This window comes from Telmatherina bonti (assembly GCF_933228915.1).
Source record: "Telmatherina bonti genome assembly, chromosome: 21".
NCBI lineage: Eukaryota > Metazoa > Chordata > Actinopteri > Atheriniformes > Telmatherinidae > Telmatherina > Telmatherina bonti.
Genome location: NC_136630.1, coordinates 1439117 through 1463601, shown reverse-complemented (window position 1 = coordinate 1463601; position 24485 = coordinate 1439117). Strand labels below are relative to the sequence as shown.

The window sequence follows — 24485 nt, the reverse complement described above, 5'->3', positions numbered from 1 at the left end:
CCCTCTGAACCCAAATGGTGTTTTGTTATTGGACTTCTGTGCTCATCATGGATTGTCCATAACGAACACCATGTTCCAACATAAGAGTGTCCATATGTACACCTGGCATCAGGATTCCCTGGGCCGCAGTTCAATGATCGACTTTGTAGTCATATCGTCGGACCTGCGGCCACATGCCTTGGACACTCGGGTGAAGAGGGGGACGGAGCTTCAACTGATCACCACCTGGTGGTGAGTTGGCTCAGATGGTGGGGGAGGAAGCCGGTCAGATCTGGCAGACCCAAACGTGTTGTAAGGGTCTGCTGGGAACGTCTGGCTGAGTCCCCTGTCAGAGCGAGCTTCAACTCCCACCTTCAGCAGAGCTTCAACCATGTCCCGAGTGAGGCGGGGGACATTGAGTCTGAATGGGCTGTGTTCCGTGCCTCTATTGTTGAGGCGGCCAGCCGGAGCTGTGGCTGTAAGGTCGTTGGTGCCTGTCGTGGCGGTAATCCCAGGACTCGTTGGTGGACACCAGCAGTGAGGGATGCCGTCAAGCTGAAGAAGGAGTCCTATCGGGCCTTCTTGGCCTGTGGGACTCTGGAGGCAGCTGATGGGTACCGACAGGCTAAGCGGCATGCGGCTTCGGCTGTTGCCGAGGCAAAAACTCGGGCATGGGAGGAGTTCGGCGAGGCCATGGAGAAAGACTTCCAGACGGCTTCGAGGAGATTCTGGTCCACCATCCGGCGGCTCAGGAGGGGGAAGCAGTGCTCCATCAATACTGTGTACAGTGGAGATGGGGAGCTGCTGACCTCAACTCGGGACGTAGTGGGTTGGTGGAAGGAATACTTCGAAGACCTCCTCAATCCTACCAACACGTCTTCCGATGAGGAAGCAGAGCTGGTGGACTCAGGGGTGGACTCTCCTATCTCTGGGGCTGAAGTCGCTGAGGTGGTCAAAAAGCTCCTTGGCAGCAAGGCCCCGGGGGTGGATGAGATCCGCCCGGAGTTCCTTAAGGCTCTGGATGCTGTGGGGCTGTCCTGGCTGACACGCCTCTGCAGCATTGCGTGGACATCGGGGACAGTACCGCTGGACTGGCAGACTGGGGTGGTGGTCCCCCTTTTTAAGAAGGGGGAACGGAGGGTGTGTTCCAATTACAGGGGAATCACACTCCTCAGCCTCCCTGGTAAGGTCTATTCAGGGGTCCTGGAGAGGAGGGTTCGCCGGATAGTCGAATCCCGGATTGAGGAGGAGCAGTGTGGTTTTCGTCCTGGTCGCGGAACAGTGGACCAGCTCTATACCCTCTCTGGGGTCCTGGGGGGGGCATGGGAGTTTGCCCAACCAGTCTACATGTGCTTTATGGACCTGGAGAAGGCATTCGACCGTGTCCCCCGGGGGCTCCTGTGGGGGGTACTCCGGGAGTATGGGGTACCGGACCCCCTTGTACGAGCTGACCGGTCCCTGTATGACAGGTGTCAGAGCTTGGTCCACATTGCCGGTAGTAAGTCGGATTAGTTTCCGGTGAGGGTTGGACTCCGCCAAGGCTGCCCTTTATCACCGATTCTGTTCATAACTTATATGGACAGAATTTCTAGGTGCAGCCGAGGTGTTGAGGGGATCCGACTTGGTGGCCTCAGGATTGGGTCTCTGCTTTTTGCAGATGACGTGGTCCTGTTGGCTTCATCTGGTCGTGATCTCCAGCTCTCACTTGAGTGATTCGCGGCCGAGTGTGAAGCAGCTGGGATGAGAATCAGCACCTCCAAATCTGAGACCATGGTCCTCAGCCGGAATAGGGTGGATTGCCCTCTCCGGGTCGGGAGTCAGGTCCTGCCTCAAGTGGAGGAGTTTAAATATCTCGGGGTCTTGTTCACGAGTGAGGGAAGGATGGAGCGTGAGATGGACAGACGGATCGGTGTGGCGTCTGCAGTAATGCGGACTCTGCGCCGGTCTGTCGTGGTGAAGAAGGAGCTGAGCCAGAAGGCGAAGCTCTCCATTTACCAGTCGATCTACGTTCCTACCCTCACCTATGGTCATGAGCTGTGGGTCGTGACCGAAAGAACGAGATCTCGTATACAGGCGGCTGAAATGAGTTTCCTGCGCAGGGTGGCCGGGCTCTCCCTTAGAGATAGGGTGAGGAGCTCAGTCATCCGGGAGGAGATCAGAGTAGAGCCGCTGCTCCTCCACATCGAGAGGAACCAGTTGAGGTGGCTCGGGCATCTGGTCAGGATGCCTCCTGGACCTCCCTGGTGAGGCGTTCCAGGCACGTCTCTCTGGGAGGAGACCCCGGGGAAGACCCAGGACACGCTGGAGGGATTATATCTCTCTGCTGGCCTGGGAACGCCTCGGGATCCCCCCCGCAGAGTTGGCAAATGTGGCTGGGGAGAGGGAAGTCTGGGCTTCCCTGCTTAGGCTGCTGCCCCCGCGACCCGACCCCGGATAAGCGGCAGAAGATGAAGATGACTAACTACTAATATAAGTAGTACTAATTACTAGTCTTAAGTGGGCCCATTGGAGGTTTTCCAGCATGAACTGGTCCAGCACAGCATTGCAGCTGGATCAAGGTCTGGACCTGGACTAGGTGGTTCCAGAACCTTCCTTAGTTTATCTGAAGACGTCCAGAGGTAGACTTGCTGCTGTTTCGGGTCGTTGTCCTGATGCAGAACCCGAGTCTGACTGAGCTCCAGGCAACAAATTGGCAGCCGAACGGCGTCTTTCAGGATGTTCTGGTCGATTCATGGTTCCATCCATCCCAGCAAGTCCAGGTCCTGAAGCGGCCCAGTTCCATCCATCCCAGCAGGTCCAGGTCCTGAAGCGGCCCAGTTCCATCCATCCCAGCAGGTCCAGGTCCTGAAGCGGCCCAGTTCCATCCATCCCAGCAGGTCCAGGTCCTGAAGCGGCCCAGTTCCAACCATCCCAGCAGGTCCAGGTCCTGAAGCGGCCCAGTTCCATCCATCCCAGCAGGTCCAGGTCCTGAAGCGGCCCAGTTCCAACCATCCCAGCAGGTCCAGGTCCTGAAGCGGCCCAGTTCCAACCATCCCAGCAGGTCCAGGTCCTGAAGCGGCCCAGTTCCAACCATCCCAGCAGGTCCAGGTCCTGAAGCGGCCCAGTTCCAACCATCCCAGCAGGTCCAGGTCCTGAAGCGGCCCAGTTCCAACCATCCCAGCAGGTCCAGGTCCTGAATCGTTGTTCCTTCAAACTGGATCAGTGTTTTCATTGATGGAAATCATTCTAATGAGGCTCAAATGGACATTTGAGCTCCGACTGCGTCTGAACAAAAACCCGTCACATCCATCATCTGTTTTTCTGCAGAAATGTTCTGGAAAACACACATCTTGCTCTGATCCCGTCTGTCTAGTCATCGTTGGACAAAAAGAGCTGGGAGAAAATAAAAAACAAATTCATCCCACATGAGTCATGGCATTATTTCACCAAGGCGCCTCGCCTCAAACATCCAGCAGGGATCAAACTAAAAACAGACTTCTGTCAGGAAATATTCACCAAAACATCTGAGAAAAGGAAAAAATACCTGAAATCTGCAGTTTTATAAGAAACTAGAGCAGATGGAGTGGAAGAGCAGCACATGGACGACAGCTCAGACAGTTTAAACAGAACAAACACAAGCCCCGCCCACATCGCAACAACCTCAAAGCTCCACGGTCACTCAGAGCCAAGATGGGTGTCAAACTCAGCAACCTTCCACGACTTCATGACCTCAGTAAACACTGAGAAGCAGACGGGGACTCGAACCTGCGAACCGTGACATCTCAGAGACCGTTGACTAACAATGGACAGAAAAACACTGGAGGAATATTTCACTGCATGGCGGAGCGATACTGACGGTCGCTGTCCAGCTTTCCCCGCAGATGCAGCAGACTCAGACATGTGCATACGTTCTGCAGTCAGAGTCAGGTATGATGCAGCAGGGAAACCTCTACAACCTGCAGGACACTGGTCCCAGCCCCTCCCTGAACGCCAGGGTTGCAGACGGTAAGACGACTTGGAGTAGACGGGATAAAACCCAGCGTCTCACCGGCGGATCGATCTGGATCAGAGCGATGTCCGCCTTCTCGTCAATGTCTTTGATGTTAGCGTCAAACGTGGCGCCGCTCTTCAGCTCCACCTGCAGGAGACGGTGAAACGGTCTGATCAGAACCCGAGGACAGTGTCTCACACACACACACACACACACACACACACACACGCACGCACGCACGCGCACGCACACGCGCACGCGCGCACACACACACGCCTCATGTTCCAAAAAGAACAAACTGATGATTACAATCAAACGTTTCTTTTTTAATTTCTTTTAATCTGAGAACATATTGATTTAAATGGAATTTATGTTGCAGCTTTAGTTTCCACGGCAACACTATGCTTCCTGTTTTCTAGCAAAAACATCCTAAAGTTGAACACCAATGTCCAGACTCATCACATTTTCCTTTGTGTTAATTTGTTGGTCTATAATTTCCCTCCCCGGTGAAGACATGCATCCACCGCCTCCTCCAGGAGACGCTGTGCACATGCAAACCATAAACCTGATCATATTTCAGCTGGTAATCCCTGCAGTTTCAACCATTTAAAACTGAGCTGCACATACAAGCAGCTCTCAGTGCAGCATCACTGAAACCTGGTGGAGAAGCTTCATGTGAACCTGAACAAGATGAAGAAGTCCACGGTTTACCTTCACTCTCTGCTTGTTGGCCACCACATGGGCGTTCGTGACGATAAGCCCATCCTCAGACACAACGAATCCGGAGCCACTGGCCACGGCCACCTCCCGTTGAGAAAATGTCATCCTGGGCAGAGAGAGGAAGAAACGTAACAAGAGAAAGCAGCAACTCTGAGAGACAACTGAAGTGACTCCGTGGCTCTGAATGAGACATAAACAGCTGGAGATGCGGTGCAGCAGCCAGTTCTACTTCTGGTGCAGATAAATGGTTTTACTTCACAACATGGACCACCCAAAGAAGCTGGAAGCCGAAGCAAAACCTGAAAGACTAACTTCATCCAACCTGCTCTCTGAGCTCTCTCCAGCTGGTAAAACTCTTTCCTCTCTTACTCTGATCATGTCTTCTTGTGTGCTGAATCAGCGAATGGTTCCTGTTGACAACAGCAGATGTCTTCATATCTGTCAGCGAGCATGTGACGCCATGCTTACTGCTGAAGCCAAACTCGGCTGCAACGTTCCGCGCCGTCCCAGAAGGAGAAGTACTGAAGTGGTTTCTCAGCCTTGGGACGCTCCTGGACAGCGACGCCTCCAGAAATGCACAAAACAGACTTCACTATTGAGTCTGGAACGCTGAGTTTTAACCTCAGAAAGTTACATGTTTGTGTTTACCAGCAGACTTGACTGATGACATTAGACACTGATAATCTGTTTCTCATAGCAGTCGTACATCAGAGCGTCAATGTAACTCTGCTTCTTTGGTCAGAAACTGATTTTAAAAACTGGTAATCCAGACTGGAATACAAAAAACTGATCTGGTTCATTTTTGGGTGAGTAAAGAAACACTCTCAAACTTGTGCAAAGCTTAACTTTTTTATTTTATGTCCAGTCTTTAGGCTGAAAGACACCAGAAAGAGTTTCTACAGTGTGGTGGGAAGTAAAACTGTGCTACTGGAGTTCTCAAGTCCAGCAGATGTCCGAAAGGAGAGCCGAGAAAGTTTCACTCATAAAACTCTGCTGCACAGATGCAGAATTATTTACCGCAGATCATATTGTCATGAAAACTTTGTCTGTGTGTAGGAGGACTGGTGCAACCAAGACACCAGTACCATACAGAGACTGCAGTCGTACCGGACTGAGACACCGATCCAACCACACAGGAATCGTTCACGGTTTGTATCTGAATGTGAAACATGAAAACGCTGCAGGGTTGATGATTCATTTTACTGGAAGAAAACAGAGGCTGCCAATAAGAAGATGGGCGGAGCCTCTGTGAAGTTACTTGTTAGAGAGTAAAGCTTGGTACCTTCCGTCACCGCACCATTACGCATGTTGTGACTTTGGAAATATGCAAAAATGGGCAAAGAGGTGGATGATTGATACCCATCAATCTTCCATCTGCTAGTAGCTAAGAGCTAACAGGAGCTAAGCAGCTAATTCTATTCTATTCTATAGACATTTAGCAGATGCTTTTATCCAAAGTGACTCACACAAGAGAGGGAAAAAACACAAGTACGAAATCAAACAGTAGAAGACATCACAGGAAGGTGCTGGTGCACTGCTGGAGTCCAGTTGGACCAGGTGTTGACATGTAGAGCTACAGGCTTTGTCCCCTTCCCACCATATTCCTTGTTAAAATACAAAGAATGAATACCACAATATTTGTTGCAAAGAACTGGGCTAAGTTCTCCAACTCCTCTGATAAATAAAGTTAAACTAAGAGCAGAACTGAACAGCAGAGTCTGCAGCTTAAAGCGGATCAGGACTCTGCAGAGCGGACGGAGTTCAGCAGGTCGTTCCACCAACGTGGAACAACAGAGGAAAAGAGTCTGCTGGTGGTTTAGTCCCACGTAGTCATGGTAACGCTAGGCGTCTTCCACTGGTGGAACGTAGCTGTGGAGAGGGAGTGTAGGTCTGGATGAAGGAGTGAAGGTAGACGGGAGACGTTTCAGTTATTGTTTTGTAAACCAGAAGCAGAGCTTTAAATGTGATGCGTGCTGCGACCGGAAGCCAGTGAAGAGCGATTAGCAGCGGAGTGACATGAACCAGTTTGGGTTGGTTGAAAACCAGACGTGCTGCTGGTTCTGGATCATCTGCAGAGGTTTAACCAGCATGCAGGCAGACCTGTCAGTAGGGAACTGCAGTAATCCATGTGTGAGATGACCAGAACCTGAACCAGAAGCTGAATCGTGTTCTGTCAGGTACGTCTGATTCTCTTGATGTTGTAGAGAGCAAATCAGCAGGTACGGGCAACCGAGGCAACATGGACCTTAAAGGTCAGCTGGTCATCCACCATGACACCCAGATTCCAGGCAACAGACGTAGGAACAAGTGTGATAGAGTGGAGCTTCACACGTATCTGCAGAGGTAAGGAAGGATCGGCTGGACAGACAATGAGCTCTGTCTTGGACAGATGGAGCTGAAGGTGGCGATCCTTCATCCATGCAGAGATATCAGCAAGGCAAGCTGATATTCTCAGAGAAACATTGTGTCATCTGGTGGGAAGGAGAGGAAAAGCTGAGTGTCATCTGCATAGCAGTGGTAGGAGAAGCCATGAGAGCTTCTAACTGCACCGAGTGAGGAGGTGTATGGTGTATCATGAGTAGTGAGCATGTAATGAAAGTAGACAGACTGAAGCTAAGATGGAGCTTGTGCTACCTTCTGCCTTTTTGCTACCAGATATCAGATACTTGTCAATCAAAAAGATATCTCCATAATTATGACGAATTTCGAGATGAACATCTAAACGGTATATTTAAAAATTTGTCACAAAGGTCTCCCTGTTGGAGCCCCTAGTGAATGACAGGAGAACTGCAATGTTTGGCACCTCCACATAGGCTTCACTTCAACTGCTGAAGGTTGCCGCTTGGTTATAACTGACCACACACCACCCCACCCCATCCACACGTTCCTACATATCTCTCATTTTTCTGTCTTGAAGAGTTTTTCTTACTTGCGGAAGAGTTCGATGTGAACGACAGCAGGTGCAATTTTCTCCACCACATCGGCAATAAAGTTGTACTTGTAGCGAAGACTGTCGGGGTTCTGCTGACCTGAAGAAAGGAAAACATGAGGTCAGTCCATCATATGACACACGGAGATCAGCTGAAGCTGAAAGTTCTGACTGCTGGAGTCACATATCCAGACATGGATATGTTGCCAGACCAAGGTGACGGAGGGAAGGAAAAGCAGGCTGGTGTTCCCAGGTTGGACTTAAAAACACAACTGGCTCGAACTTGTAAGAAAATCAGCATGGATTTGACAACTGGTGTAAATGGGGCCTGAATTGCAGCTGCTGGATTAAGGAGATCCAGATGTGGGGTTGGGTATACAAAGTGTAGGCATGAAAGCAGCTGTAGCCTCTCTGTTGATGCTTTTAAAACACAGGAAATGACTCAGACCCTCAAACACAGAGATGTCCGGGAGACGGGCATGTTCACCTCGCGTAACCCTCTTCTGGCTGGACTCCGGAGGGGTTGCAGCATCTGTCTGATCTGTTGTATTTGCTGGGACCAGTTATTAAATGGTTAGATTAGATCAACACTACACAGCATTATGAAAAATAAAAAAATAAAAAGCTTGAGTGCATCTTTTGTTTTTGCCTGAGACGTTCAGGGTCTGAAAGAGAAGTCTACAGCAGGAGTGTTAGGAGTTTCCCTGCTGCAACACATCTGATAGACATGAATGGTTATCTAGCAGTTCGATGCTTTGCACCAGTCTGCTAATTAGGGCCTTGTCCACACGTAGCAGGGTCTCTCACAAAGCCAAGGCATTTTTCTCCGATTTGGCCTGTCATCCACTTGAAAACACAATACCATGTCATCAAAAATGATTCTTTAAAAACCTCAGACCAAAGTGAAGATGTGTGAGTAACACATCAGTAACATTCAGCTTTTCAGCAAGGAATATTTATCCTAAATGTTACACGGAGTAACGGCATCCTTATGCAACAGTATCTGGTGAAAATAAAACAATGCCTCCAGAATGTGGGCGTTTCTTTTTCATCATATATACGGAGCTACCGACGGAGCGGCTCTGTGGTGGAGTTCGCTGCAGCTGAAATCAGCCAGAACTGGCAACCCTGACAGGGTCAGTTAGGGCCGTTAGGACAGCAGAGTTTCTGCAAGCAGCCTGCAGCTCTTGTTAGTGGAGAGAACTGCAGCGTTGAGGATCATCATGACTTGTTTAGATGCATTTTCAGAAAGCCAGAGGCTGCTTCATGAGCCACAAGGCAAGAGTCAGAGAGCCGCATTCGATGAGGAACACTGACTTAGACGATCGAAGACGAAGGACGAGATGAAGGGCGGTTATTTCCACTATCCAACCAGATCACGTTAGAGGCGTGTTTGGTGTTTTGTGGAAGTGGCGTCATGAGATGGAAGGTGATTCTGATTGGACAGGATTAGGAGCACTACTGCCGCCTAAAGGTTTGACATGTTTTTGATGCTGTATTGTATGTAACATTGAATGAGTTATCAAAAAATATGCTTTACATTGTTGTTGTTGGACAATTCCATGTTCACAAATGCAAACGGAACGGCTCCAAACCTTACTTTAATGTTTTTCTTGCAGAATTGAAATTATATATTGATTCAATACAAAATGTGAAAAACCAAAAAGCAGTAAGGACTCTTCAAGTACTGAATGAACTGCACATATTTTGACTCTGGCAAAGACATTGACTGAAATGAATGGACAGACTGCAATACCTCTACCCTCTGGCTGGTTCGCTGGTTTTTAATTTATGTTTTTCTTTGTAATCTGTGTTACGACCCAACTTGGCTCGGGAGAATGAGCTGGACAAAAGGAAGAACTGTGGCAAGATCTTGAAAGATGGATCTCGCCAGATTTATTGTCACGTTAGGAAATGAGGTATAAAAAATAGATTAAAATGGTAATAAAGGAGTTGGGCGAACCTTCAACCGAGCCTCACCACAGGCTCCAGTGCTGCTGTCTGAAAAGGGGGCGGATTATACCGGGGAAGAGTAACCGGCACACCTGTCTGTTTACCAACCCCTGATCCCACCTCAGCAGTAACTGCGCTGGGAGTCTGAGGGAGTGGTTCCTCCTCCCCCTGAGGCTGGGGTTCCTGCTCCCCATTTGTTGGGTTGCCCTGAACCAGAGCACCCACGCACACAGCTGCTGTTTCTGCAGGTACCTTCAGCACCCCAAAAGCTTCCAGCTGCTCCACCAGTAGAGCTTTAAAGGCAGAGTATGTAAGATTTCAAGGCGATTCTTTCCACCACCAGGTGGCAAACACCAGGTCGTGAGCAAAACCACAAAACCGCTACCTCCACAAACGACCACAGGTTGGCAGTAATGAGCAAAACTCACTCCTCACCCCTCCTCCTTTCCAGCTCCAATGAGGGCAGGAATCGCTTGTGAGCTGTAGCTCAGAGCTGCTCTGCAATAAATGGGCTTATACTCCCCCTACTGGTGGAAAAAAAGTACTGTTTTTTTTACTGGTCAGAAAACATTCAAGAAGGGTCTTTGTCATTAATTAAACTTGTAATGTAATAACGCATCAATATGGACAGACTGGAACCTACATGTTTAAAAAAACTATCTAATTATTATTGTATTAATTTTTTTAGTTAATTTATTTTAAAAATATTGAAAATCTTACATACTCTACCTTTAATCTGGCTCTTTGGCCTGTTTTGGGACCAGCAGATTGAAATTACCCAAAGTCTGCCCAAGATCACCCTTGTGGTGGCCATTAAGAACAGCAAGGGATGGTGCAACAATAAAACACTCCAAATCAAATGATGTAGCAATGCTAAACTCGATCACCTTTCAGAACAATATATCCTGTTCCACACACACACACACACACAGGTCTCACTACGGTAAAAGGGAAAAAACATATAAAAATGTTAATAAAGGAGTTGGGGTTGACAATGTTGCTTGAAACAACAAAATGCCAAAAACAGCCAGTAAAAGGAAAACCAGAAACCAGGCCTGCAACAGCTAGACATTTATAAACAGAAGCAGCACCAAAAACTGTCAAAAGAGAAAAATACACACAAATGTTGTTCAACTCTATACCAATCCTAACTCCACACTAACCAGATTAACAGAAAGACAAGCCATTAGGGCTTTACAACGACCATAAAAAAAAAAAAAACGTATCAGTTTAACTGCAGCTCAAAGGTAAAAACCAAAACAACAACAATAATAATAAACTACTGCAAATAAAAGAACTAGACTGGGAAAAACAAACACTTTCAGGAGATCAAACAATAGCCACAGTCCATGGTGAATTAGCTGGCAGCCGTAACAATCTGTCAATACAAGAAATAAAGCTGAGAGAGAATGTGGATGAATGTGTTAACAACGCGGTTATATGGACAGATGTGGAGTCAGAGCTCCACCTAGTGGGTAAAAGCTGCAACGACATCATTCTGCGCAACTCCGACACTGAACTGCATTTGCTGTCCATCCATCCATCCGCCTATCTGTCCGTCCATCCATCCGTCTGTCCATCCATCTGTCCATCCATCCATCCATCTTCTGTCACTTATCCGGGGTCGGGTCGTGGGGGCAGCAGCCTAAGCAGGGAAGCCCAGACTTCCCTCTCCCCAGCCACATTTGCCAACTCTGCGGGGGGAACCCGAGGCGTTCCCAGGCTAGCTGAGAGATATAATCCCTCCAGCGTGTCCTGGGTCTTCCCCGGGGTCTCCTCCCAGAGGGACGTGCCTGGAACACCTCACCAGGGAGGTCCAGGAGGCATCCTGACCAGATGCCCGAGCCACCTCAACTGGTTCCTCTCGCCACCCTGTGGAGGAAACTCATTTCAGCCGCCTGTATATGAGATCTGGTTCTTTCGGTCACGACCCACAGCTCATGACCATAGGTGAGGGTAGGAATGTAGATCGACTGGTAAATCAAGAGCTTCGCCTTCTGGCTCAGCTCCTTCTTCACCACGACAGACCGGCGCAGAGTCCGCATTACTGCAGACGCCGCACCGATCCGTCTGTCCATCTCACGCTCCATCCTTCCCTCACTCGTGAACAAGACCCCGAGATATTTAAACTCCTCTTTTTGAGCCTTAGCGCATAGTCTGGGTTCATCAAGATTTTCACATGCACAAAACTAGTGCTACATGATCCAGGATGCTAACTGGTAGCTCCAGCATAAAACTGTGGAGAAATATGTCCTGTTAGCAGTTTGATTCTTCAGAGGAAGATAGAAGAAGAAAGAGAAAGGAGATATTTTTGGATTCTTAAGAGGAGCAGCAAAGATCTGGAAACACACTGCAGACCCAGTATCAGCAGCCTCACAGGTCCCAACACAGGATCCAGTCTACCACCAGACAGTAGACCAGACCTGTGAGAGCAGATGGGTCCAAAGTCACTCCTGAAGTGCTGCTTCCCCATGTATGCCTGCTCCAACACACCTGACTCAAGGAATCAGTCACTGTTCAGAACATCATTGGCTGTTGGATCTCACTAATGTGAGCCAGATGTGTTGGAAAGAAAAAACCTGCAGGTCATCAGTCCATGAGGAATGACTCTGGACACCCCTGTGCTATAACAACAGGAATCCTAACACGCCCCCCCACCCCCACCTCCCAAATAAGGTCTTAAAGATAAAGATAAATATCTACCACCATTTACAGTGAACAATATATTTACGTTACTTTCACATTTTTAGTCTTTATGAAGCCTGCTAAAATAAAATTTAAAGGACGTAAAAGTAAAGGAGGTTCTACCAAAGGCTGCTGAAAGTTCTACTGGAGGTTCCACAAAAACTGCCGGTGGTTCTACTAGAAGCTGTTAGAGGTTCTACTAAAGAATTCTGGAGGTTCTACTAAATTCTACCAGAGTTTCTACTAGCAGGTGCTGGAGGTTCAACTGAAAACTGCTGGAGGTTCCACTAAAGGCTGCTAGAAGTTCTACTAGATGCTGCTGGAGGTTCTACTTGAAGCTGTTGAAGGTTCTACTAAAAGCTGATGGAGGTTCTACTAGAAAAAACTGGAGGATCTACTATAAGCTGTTTAAGGTTCTACTAGAAACTACTGGATGTTCTACTTGAAGTTGATGGAGGTTCAACTAAAAGCTGCTGGAGGTTTACTAAAAGTTGATGGAGGTTCTACTTGAAACTACTGAAGGTTCTACTAAAAGCTGATGGAGGTTCTACTGAAAGTTGATGGAGGTTCTAGTGAAAGCTGCTGGAGGTTGTACTTGAAGCTGATGGAGGTTCTACTAATAGCTGATGGAGGTTCTACTAGAAGCTGCTGAAGGTTCTAGTTGAAGCTGAGGGAGGTTCTACTTGAAGCTGTTGAAGGTTCTACTAAAAGCTGATGGAGGTTCTACTAGAAAAAACTGGAGGATCTACTTGAAGCTCATGGAGGTTCTACTATAAGCTGTTTGAGGTTCTACTAGAAACTACTGGATGTTCTACTTGAAGTTGATGGAGGTTCAACTAAAAGCTGATGGAGGTTCTAGTTAAAGCTGCTGGAGGTTCTACTAAAAGTTGATGGAGGTTCTACTTGAAACTACTGAAGGTTCTACTAAAAGCTGATGGAGGTTCTACTGAAAACTGATGGAGGTTCTAGTGAAAGCTGCTGGAGGTTCTACTTGAAGCTGATGGAGGTTCTACTAGAAGCTGCTGAAGGTTCTAGTTGAAGCTGAGGGAGGTTCTACTTGAAGCTGCTGTAGGTTATACTAAAAGCTGATGAAGGTTCTACTAGAAACAACTGGAGGCTCTACTTGAAACTGATGGAGGTGCTTCTAAAAGTTGATGGAGGTTCTAGTGAAAGCTGCTGGAGGTTCTACTTGAAGCTGATGGAGGTTATACTAAAAGCTGATGGAGGTTCTACTAGAAAACACTGGAGGTTCTACTTGAAGCTGCTGGAGGTTCTACTAATAGCTCATGGAGGTTCTACTAGAAGCTGCTGGAGGTTCTACTAATAGCTCATGGAGGTTCTACTAGAAGCTGCTGGAGGTTCTACTAGAAGCTACTGACGGTTCTAGTTGAAGCTGAGGGAGGGTCTACTTGAAACTGCTGTAGGTTATACTAAAAGCTGATGGATGTTCTACTAGAAACAACTGGAGGCTCTACTTGAAACTGATGGAGGTGCTTCTAAAAGCTGATGGAGGTTCAAGTGAAAGCTGCTGGAGGTTCTACTTGAAGCTGATGGAGGTTCTACTGATAGCTGATGGAGGTTCTAAAAGAAACTGCTGGAGGTTCTACTTGAAGCTGCTGGGGGTTCTACTAATAGCTGATGGATGTTCTACTAGAAACTACTGGGGGTTCTACTTGAAGCTGATGGAGGTTCTACGAAAAGCTGCTGGAGGTTCCACTAGAAGTTACAGAAGGTTCTACTTGAAGCTGCTGGAGGTTCTACTAATAGCTGATGGAGGTTCTACTAGAAACTACTGGAGGTTCTACTTGAAGCTGATGGAGGTTATACTAAAAGGTACTGGAAGTTCTACTAGAAGCTGCTGGAGGTTCTAGTGAAAGCTGCTCCAGGTTCTACTTGAAGCTGATGGTGGTTCTACTAAAAGCTGATGGAAATACTACAAGAAGCTACTGTAGGTTATACTTGAAGCTGCTGGAGGCTCTAATTGAAGCTAATGGAGGTTCTACTAAAAGCTGATGGAGGTTCTAGTTGAAGCTGCTGGAGGTTCTACTAGAGGCTACTGGTGGTTCTAGTTGAAGCTGATGGAGGTTTTTTCTATAAGCTGTTGAAGATTCTACTTAAAGTTGCTAATGGTTCTACTTGAAGCAATTGGAGGTTCTACTAAAAGCCGATGGAGGTTATACTAAAAGCTGCTGGAGGTTTTACTAAAAGCTGATGAAGGTTCTACTAGCAACTACTGGAGGTTCTACTACAAGCTGATGGAGGTTCTAGTGAAAGCTGCTGAAGGTTCTACTTGAATCTGATGGAGGTTCTACTAATAGCTGATGGAAGTTCTACTAAAAACTACTGGAGGTTCTACTTGAAGCTGCTGTAGGTTCTACTTGAAGCTGCTGGAGGTTCTACTAAAAGCTGCTGGAGGTTCTACTTGAAGATGCTGTAGGTTCTACTAAAAGCTGATGGAGGTGCTACTAGAAACAACTAGAGGTTCCACTTGAAGCTGATGGAGGTTCTACTAAAAGCCGATGGAGGTTCTAGTGAAAGCTGATGGAGGTTCTACTTGAAACTGTTGGAGGTGCTTCTAAAAGCTGATGGAGGTTCTAGTAAAAGCTGCTGGAGGTTCTACTTGAAGTTGATGGAGGTTCTACTAAAAGCTGCTGGAGGTTCTACTAGAAGCTACTGGAGGTTGTAGTTGAAGCTGATGGAGGTTGTAGTTGAAGCTGATGGAGGATTTACTATAAGCTGTTGAAGATTCTACTTAAAGTTGCTAATGGTTCTACTTGAAGCTGTTGAAGGTTCTGCTAAAAGCTGATGGAGGTTCTACTAAAAGCTGCTGGAGGTTCTACTTGAAGCTGCTGGAGGTTTTACTAAAAGCTGATGAAGGTTCTACTAGCAACTACTGGAGGTTCTACTACAAGCTGATGGAGGTTCTAGTGAAAGCTGCTGAAGGTTCTACTTGAAGCTGATGGAGGTTGTACTAATAGCTGGTGGAAGTTCTACTAAAAACTACTGGAGGTTCTACTTGAAGCTGCTGTAGGTTCTACTAAAGGTTGATGGAGGTTCTACTTGAAGCTGCTGGAGGTTCTACTAAAAGCTGCTGGAGGTTTTAGTTGAAGCTGATGGAGGTTTTACTATAAGCTGTTGAAGGTTCTACTTAAAGTTGCTAATGGTTATACTTGAAGCTGCTGTAGGTTCTACTACAAGCTGATGGAGGTGCTACTAAAACAACTGGAGGTTCCACTTGAAGCTGATGGAGGTTCTAGTGAAAGCTGATGAAGGTTCTACTTGAAACTGATGGAGGTTTTACTAAAAGCTGGTGGAGGTTCTACTAATAGCTGATGAAGGTTCTACTAAAAACTACTGGAGGTTCTACTTGAAGCTGCTGTAGGTTCTACTAAAAGCTGATGGAGGTTCTACTAAAAGTCACTGCAGGTTGTAGTTGAAGGTGAAGGTTTTACCATAAGCTGTTGAAGGTTCTACTTAAAGTTGCTAATGGTTCTACTTGAAGCTATTGAAGGTTATACTAAAGGCTGATGGAGGTTCTACTAAAAGCTGCTGGAGGTTCTACTTGAAGCTGCTGTAGGTTCTATTAATAGGTGATGGAGGTGCTACTAGAAACAACTGGAGGTTCCACTTGAAGCTGATGGAGGTTCTACTAAAAGCTGATGGAGGTTCTACTAGAAGCTGCTGGAGGTTCTACTAAAAGCTGCTGGAGGTTTTAGTTGAAGCTGATGGAGGTTTTACTATAAGCTGTTGAAGGTTCTACTTAAAGTTGCTAATGGTTATACTTGAAGCTGCTGTAGGTTCTACTACAAGCTGATGGAGGTGCTACTAAAACAACTGGAGGTTCCACTTGAAGCTGATGGAGGTTCTAGTGAAAGCTGATGAAGGTTCTACTTGAAACTGATGGAGGTTTTACTAAAAGCTGGTGGAGGTTCTACTAATAGCTGATGAAGGTTCTACTAAAAACTACTGGAGGTTCTACTTGAAGCTGCTGTAGGTTCTACTAAAAGCTGATGGAGGTTCGACTAAAAGCTGATGGAGGTTCTACTAAAAGTCACTGCAGGTTGTAGTTGAAGGTGAAGGTTTTACCATAAGCTGTTGAAGGTTCTACTTAAAGTTGCTAATGGTTCTACTTGAAGCTATTGAAGGTTATACTAAAAGCTGATGGAGGTTCTACTAAAAGCTGCTGGAGGTTCTACTTGAAGCTGCTGTAGGTTCTATTAATAGGTGATGGAGGTGCTACTAGAAACAACTGGAGGTTCCACTTGAAGCTGATGGAGGTTCTACTAAAAGCTGATGGAGGTTCTAGTGAAAGCCGATGAAGGTCCTACTTGAAACTGATGGAGGTTTTACTAAAAGCTGGTGGAGGTTCTACTAATAGATGATGGAAATTCTACTAAAAACTACTGGAGGTTCTACTTGAAGCTGCTGGAGGTTCTACTAAAAGCTGATGGAGGTTCTACTAAAAGCTGATGGAGGTTCTAGTGAAAGCTGCGGAAGGTTCTACTAAAAGCTGATGGAGGTTCTTCTAAAGGATGCTGGAGGGTCTACAAAAGGCTGATAGAGTTTCTACTAAAGGCTGCTGGAGGTTCTACTAAAAGCTGATGGAGGTTCCACTAAAGGATGATGGAGGTTCTACTTGAAGCTGGTGGAGGTTCTACTAAAAGCTGATGGAGGTTCTAGTGAAAGCTGCTGGAAGTTCCACTAAAATCTGCTGGAGGTTCTAGTTGAAGCTGATTGAGGTTTTACTATAAGCTGTTGAAGGTTCTACTTAAAGTTGCTAATGGTTCTACTAAAAGCTGATGGAGGTTCTAGTGAAAGCTGATAGGGGTTCTCATGAAAGCTGCTGAAAGTTCTACTTGAAACTGATGGAGGTTCTACTAGAAACAACAGGAGGTTTTACTTGAAGCTGATGGAGGTTTTACTAAAAGCTGGTGGAGGTTCTACTAATAGATGATGGAAATTCTACTAAAAACTACTGGAGGTTCTACTTGAAGCTGCTGTAGGTTTTACTATAGGCTGATGGAGGTTATACTTGAAGCTGCTGGAGGTTGTACTAAAAGCTGCTGGAGGTTCTACTGAAAGCTGATAGAGGTTCTCGTGAAAGCTGCTGAAAGTTCTACTTGAAACTGATGGAGGTTCTACTAAAAGCTGATGGAGGTTCCACTAAAGACTGATGGAGGTTCTACTAAAGGCTGATGGAGGTTCTTCTAAAGGCTGCTGGAGGGTCTACAAAAGGCTGATAGAGTTTCTACTAAAGGCTGCTGGAGGTTCTACTTGAAGCTGCTGGAGGTTCTACTAAAAGCTGATGGAGGTTCCACTAAAGGATGATGGAGGTTCTACTTGAAGCTGGTGGAGGTTCTACTAAAAGCTGATGGAGGTTCTAGTGAAAGCTGCGGAAGGTTCTACTAAAAGCTGATGGAGGTTCTACTAAAGGCTGATGGAGGTTCTTCTAAAGGCTGCTGGAGGTTCTACTTGAAGCTGCTGGAGGTTCTACTAAAAGCTGATGGAGGTTCCACTAAAGGATGATGGAGGTTGTACTTGAAGCTGGTGGAGGTTCTACTAAAAGCTGATGGAGGTTCTAGTGAAAGCTGCTGGAAGTTCCACTAAAATCTGCTGGAGGTTCTAGTTGAAGCTGATTGAGGTTTTACTATAAGCGGTGGAAGGTTCTACTTAAAGTTGCTAATGGTTCTACTAAAAGCTGATGGAGGTTCTAGTGAAAGCTGATAGGGGTTCTCATGAAAGCTGCTGAAAGTTCTACTTGAAACTGATGGAGGTTCTACTAGAAACAACAGGAGGTTTTACTTGAAGCTGATGGAGGTTTTACTAAAAGCTGGTGGAGGTTCTACTAATAGATGATGGAAATTCTACTAAAAACTACTGGAGGTTCTACTTGAAGCTGCTGTAGGTTTTACTAAAGGCTGATGGAGGTTCTACTTGAAGCTGCTGGAGGTTCTAGTGAAAGCTGATAGAGGTTCTCGTGAAAGCTGCTGAAAGTTCTACTTGAAACTGATGGAGGTTCTACTAGAAACAACAGGAGGTTCTACTTGAAGCTGATGAAGGTTCTACTAAAAGCTGATGGAGGTTCTACTACAAAACTACTGGATGTTCTACTAGAAGCTGCTGGAGGTTTTACTTGAAGCTGCTGGATGTTCTACTAAAGGCTGATGGAGGTTCTACTAGAAGTTGCTGGAGGTTCTTCTAAAGGCTGCTGGAGGTCCCACTTGAAGCTGCTGGAGGGTCTACAAAAGGCTGATAGAGTTTCTACTAAAGGCTGCTGGAGGTTCTACTTGAAGCTGCTGGAGGTTCTACTAAAAGCTAATGGAGGTTCCACTAAAGGATGATGGAGGTTCTACTTGAAGCTGATGGAGGTTCTACTAAAAGCTGATGGAGGTTCTGCTAAAGGCTGATGGAGGTTCTACTTGAAGCTGCTGTAGGTTCTACTAAAAGCTGCTGGAAGTTCCACTAAAATCTGCTGGAGGTTCTAGTTGAAGCTGATTGAGGTTTTACTATAAGCGGTTGAAGGTTCTACTTAAAGTTGCTAATGGTTCTACTAAAAGCTGATGGAGGTTCTAGTGAAAGCTGATAGGGGTTCTCATGAAAGCTGCTGAAAGTTCTACTTGAAACTGATGGAGGTTCTACTAGAAACAACAGGAGGTTTTACTTGAAGCTGATGGAGGTTCTACTAAAAGCTGATGGAGGTTCTAGTGAAAGCTGATAGAGGTCCTCGTGAAAGCTGCTGAAAGTTCTACTTGAAACTGATGGAGGTTCTACTAGAAACAACTGGAGGTTTTACTTGAAGCTGGTGGAGGTTCTACTAATAGCTGATGAAGGTTCTACTGGGAACTACTGGAGGTTCTACTTGAAGCTGATGAAGGTTGAACTAAAAGCTGATGGAGGTTCTACTAGAAACTACTGAATGTTCTACTAGAAGCTGCTGGAGGTTCTACTAAAATCTGCTGGAGGTTCTTCTAAAGGCTGCTGGAGGGTCTACAAAAGGCTGATAAGAGTTTCTACTAAAGGCTGCTGGAGGTTCTACTTGAAGCTGCTGGAGGTTCTACTAAAAGCTGTTGGAGGTTTTACTAAAGGATGATGGAGGTTCTACTTGAAGCTGATAGAGGTTCTAGTGAAAGCTGATAGAGGTTCACGTGAAAGCTGCTGAAATTTCTACTTGAAACTGATGGAGGTTCTACTAGAAACAACAGGAGGTTCTACTTGAAGCTGCTGGAGGTTCTACTTGAAGCTGCTGGAGGTTCTACTAAAGGCTGATGGAGGTTCTACTAGAAGCTGCTGGAGGTTCTTCTAAAGGCTGCTGGAGGTCCTACTTGAAGCTGCTGGAGGTTCTACTTTAATCTGCTGCAGAATATAATCCCGTAACAATTTCAGGCCAGAACGCCGGTGTCTCTCTTCATGGTGGAACAGTCACAGCTCACAGTTCAGAGCTCAGCGGGTTTGGAAGTCTGTCTTCTGTCTTCAGCTTTTTCCTCCCTGATTTGTTTTTATCTGCATCTTTCTGAGATAAACGCTTTCTGACTGCCACGCGCACGCGCACAGGGCTCTCACCTTTCCCGCAGGCTCCCCTCTGGATGAAGATGACCGGCGGCTGCTGCAGCTTCATGGCGCGGCCACTCACGCGCTTCAGCTCGCAGATGTTCCGGTACGACACCCCGTCGCTGCCACACACTGGTTCAGGGCTCGTGCACGCGCACACGCCGGCCTTGCCCCTCCGCCTGACTGTGGAGGAAACATCCACACCGTCGGTCACCACGCACTCCATCCCCTCTGCGCACTCCTGCTCTCCGGTTCCGCCGCACGGCTCGCCCTCGCCGGACCCGCACACCGCGCAGCAGCTGCAGCCGTCCAGCACGTCTCCCGCCAGGCAGTCGGTGGGGACCGGTGGGCACTGAGACTTGTCGCACTTCTCCGGGCAGCCGATGGCGAGGCGCTTGGCGATCCGCGCTTCGGCCACCGTACAGGAGGCCAGCAGGGCCGTTACGCACAGGACAACCCGGAGACGCATGACGGGACAGTCCGACACAAGGAGAGCAGTGAAGACCCGATTCTGAGAGAGGAGGGACTCCGGTCCGGAGGGCTGACACACAACAAGAAGTAGTCTCAGAACTTCTCCCGATGGGGCTGCTCCGGTTTATACAAGCTGCAGGATGAACACAGGAGGGGATTGGCGGAGCGACATGACGTCTGCTGGAGGGAGGGATGATGGAAGGGTGGAGGTGGAGGAGATTGGAGTGGGATAAACAACTGCAGGCCTGCTCAGGAAATCTGTACAAGAGAAACTTGGAGTTTCAAAGGTTAGGTTTCATTTGAGAGAATCAAGTGACTGATTTATTAAAGATCATGAAATATTTACAGGTTGACATCATTCATCTGCAGAAGTTTTCACATGAACTCAGATTTTATGATTCAGTTCAAACATAAAGAATGTTGTTCCTGAATCTTCCAGATGTCAACAGCGGCTGAAGTAGACCGAGTCAGCTGGATTCGTTTATGTTGACTTATATTTGTTTATCAGGGGTGTCCGAAGTCGGTCCCGAGGGCAGATGTCCTGCAGTGCATCACGCCAGACTCACATTAATCGGATCCAACAGCCAATGAGGTCCTGCACAATGACTGATTCATTTGAGTCTGGTGCGTTGGAGTAGGGAAACGTGGAAAACCTGGAGGATATCGGCCGTCGAGGACCAGAACTGGACACTCCTGATCTTAATGAATCATTAAATAAGGGGATAAAACAAAAGATCGAATTCAGAAAAGGTTTTGGTTGAAGAGCTTTGAGAAAATCCCTGATTACACGAGTTTCACAAGAGTGAAAACCAAGAAACAGCTGAAATGTTTATAAGTTCATTATTAACAAATAATGGCATGTTGACATGGTGCAGGAAAATCCAGGTTATCCCAGACCTCATGGGTCCGAGCAGAACGAACGCTCATGGTCTCGGCTACTAAGCAGCACTTTTATTTTCACTGAGGATCTCAGAAATATTTTTGAAAGAGCAAAGTGAAGTAGCAGCTACGGCTTTCTATGTGGGATTTCTAGCAGCCGCAGTGACAACTTATTGTTAAAGTTTTACTCCACTTTTTCTTTCATTTCCAGGCAGTTTGCTGGTCGGGGTTTCCAGCCAGAATGGAGGGAATCTAAACAGTCACGTGGATGCAATTCACGGACATTTGGCCACACTTTCCAATCAGACCCCTTCTCTCGGGGGTGGGGGGTTTAGCCTCCACCGTGGGGGTTGGGTTGACCTGGATCTGCTGCTGCAGTGGGGGGCAGGGCCATGCCCTGGTGCCTGGTAGTGGCCCTGGGACCAAGATGGTTAGGGATTGGTGTGTATGGAGGAGAGTTGTGGTGCGTGAGCGTCCGGGAGTGTGCTGGTGCAAATAGATGGGGGGTAGGCATGTGTGTATGAGGAGTATGGTGGTACATGTATGTATGAGGTAGGCGTGTGAGTTGGGGGAGTGTTGGGGTGCACGTGTGCGGGGGTATAGTGGTATGTGTGTATGGGGGGGGTAGTGGTTATGAAGGGGGTAGGACAGAGGTGAGAAAGGAGTTTGTGTGACAGGTGTGTGTGTGTTTACTTATTGGTGTGTATGCGAAGAGGGACTCCAGCATGTCTCCGGGTGGGGAGTGTTCTGGGTGGGTGGGGACGGTGGACCTTTGGTGTGGGGTCCCCTTCTGCCGCCCCTCCCCCTCCTTGCCTTCCTGCCGCCCTTTGCATGTGGCGGGTTGGTGCCTCCTGGGGCCGGCGGTCACTCCTTGGTTGGCGTTGGTGAGGGCTCTGGCCGTTGGGGCGGCTGCTCCTGCTTGTCCTGGTCTTCGGGGGCCCTGGGAATGGGGGCGTGCCTAGTGCCGAAGGCAGCTCACCTTCGAGAGGGAGTTACTTCCCTCTGGTCCTAAATCCCCTTCTCCGCTCTCCACCACACACAGGTAGGGTGTTGGGAGGTGTGCACGGTGTGCTGGGTGGTGAGAGAGGCCATCAAGGTGGTCTTGATCACTGCACCCAGTACCGGTCCACCTCCCTGTTTTAATTACACTTAGTCACCTTATCACAAAAAACACACGGACAACTCATGGACATGTTTTGGGGGGCGGGCCATGCAGTGTATGGTGGGCGGGGCTGCTTAGGCAGTCCCCTCTCCCAACATGGTGGGGTTACAGCCCCTCAATTTTAATTACAAACATCACACACTTCACAATCATTAGTGGGGAGGGGGGAGGGGGAGAAGGGGTCCTCTCATGCCCCTATTTCTGGGGCTTTGCTGAGGGTGTCTTGTGCCCAGGGAGTGTGGCTGGTGCACTGGGGTGTGGTCTCGGTGGCGATCTAGGTGTTCTTGCCCTCCATTTGTGTGGGCTGGACTCTCTGCCTGCAGGGGTGGGGGGTTGCCTTTGGGCTCTTGGGGCCCGGGGGCCCACGCTCTGTCTGTCCTAGGGACCTGGTGCCCGGCGGGGCTGGTTCTTACCGGTCCAGGCCCGCTGGTGCCTGTTCCCTCTGACTGTTGGGGACTCCGGCTGGGGCTCCCCTCTGCCGCTTCCTGGGTGGGTCCATGGTTGGCTCCGGAGTGGGGTGGTTGGGGTCTGTGCTTGGGGGGGACTGCTGGCAAAATGAGTCCCGGGGTCCTCCTGGCCTGCTTCTTGCCTTTGTGTGTGTGGTGGGGGGGTGTCATATTGGCACAATCTCTCTTCTCTGAACACGTTCCACTCTGCATGTTCTGCATGTGACACAGTCACTGAGTCGCCTGCAGGTTTATTCACTAACAGCAGCTAGTTTTCTTTGTCTTTTAATCTGATAGTTTATGGGGCTCCTGACACTTGATAGCCTAGTCCTCTGCAGGTTGGCCTGTTTGTGTATATGTGTGTTAATGTGTAGGTACATGCGTTTATAGAGGCGAATGCGTATGGGTGTATATGCATATATTTACGCATGTCTGTTTTTTCTTTCTTTCTCACTGTATCTCTCTTTTCTTCTTTCTCTATGAGATGTTTTCTCTTTCCCTTTGTCTTTCTGTCTATTCTATTCTATTCTGCAGTCATTTAACAGACGCTTTTATCCAAAGTGACTTACATCTGAGTGAGAACAACACAAGCACTAAATCAAACAGTAGAGGACATCGTAGGAGGTGCTAGTGGACTATCCAGTTGGACGCAGTCTCTCTTCTATCCTCTCTTGTCTGGTCCAGCAGTAGAAACTATGTATTACAATTATACAAAATAAGTTGAGAAATAAAATAAGAATCCAGAAAATCAAGGGGATCATCATACCAGTAATGCTCCCCTTGGCAAAGTAAATTTGCTCAGGAGAACAAAGCATCCAGACCATCATTCTGCTGCTTAAATGCTGGACAAGACACACACACACACACACACACACACAAACAAAGAGCACAGTGAAGTAGCAGCTACGGCTTGCTATGTGGACTTTCTAGCAGCTATAGTGACAACTTATTGTTAAAGTTTTTATCCACTTTGGATAAGGACATTTGGCCACACTTTCCAATCAGACTTAATGGTTTTTATCTTACCTGATGGTCACAAACTCAAATGAAAGGATGGAAAATAAATCTGCAGGGAAACGTCAGGGCTTTACTTTTAAAAATCTGTTTCTGTTTTCAACATTAGAGCCTTCAAATACAAAAATGTCATCAGTGAAACTCAAATGTCAAAGTTTACTAGATTTATCAGTCAGTTTTATGTTAAAAAGGACCTCATAGGATTCATTCTTGAAAAGGGTTAGAGACTAACAGACCTACTGCTGATTCCTGTGACAACTTCTGTATGTCTGTCATGAGTTGATTCATTTAGATCAGTTTAGGGTTGAAACTTTATCAATTCCAGATAGCGAAACGCTGTGCAGGTCTCGGCACTGTGCACACCAAGCTGAAGCTTCTCCTCACCGAACACAGTTGTATCCCATCAGTCCGAGTTGCTGAAGCTCCGATTAGGAAACAATCAATAGTTCTGAAACCACAGCGCTCAATAAAGACAGTTCCTCTGACATCATGCATGACGTGTGCAACTGTTATGTCATCGCTTCACATGATGGATCTGTGATGCTTTGCAGGCTACAGAGTTGGAGAAAGTTGTTAGACTTGGAGCTGTGGACAGTTTCAGGACAGCCATCACATTCTTTCAGCCATCTGAAAGGTTGGAGGTTGAACATCTCTTCATACATAGACACATTCAAACAGTCTCTCAGCGTCAGCGAGCTTAGATCAGAAAAATCTACTTTCATTCAGACT

The 24485-nt window shown here is 47.3% G+C and overlaps 1 protein-coding gene across 1 annotated transcript in view; it reads right to left on the bottom strand.

The window, feature by feature from the left end:
• The window catches only part of LOC306771630 (serine protease HTRA1B-like), a 139115-nt gene extending 118779 nt beyond the window's left edge, over window positions 1-20336 (bottom strand). Inside the window, exons 1-4 of the mRNA XM_079260883.1 lie at window positions 19797-20336; window positions 7599-7698; window positions 4661-4775; window positions 4007-4096 (exon numbers count right to left, since the gene is read on the bottom strand). Of these exons, the coding sequence (XP_079117009.1) occupies window positions 4007-4096; window positions 4661-4775; window positions 7599-7698; window positions 19797-20253 (762 nt within the window). The 5' untranslated portion in view covers window positions 20254-20336. The remainder of the gene's footprint in view (window positions 1-4006; window positions 4097-4660; window positions 4776-7598; window positions 7699-19796) is intronic.
• Window positions 20337-24485: the final 4149 nt, after the last annotated feature.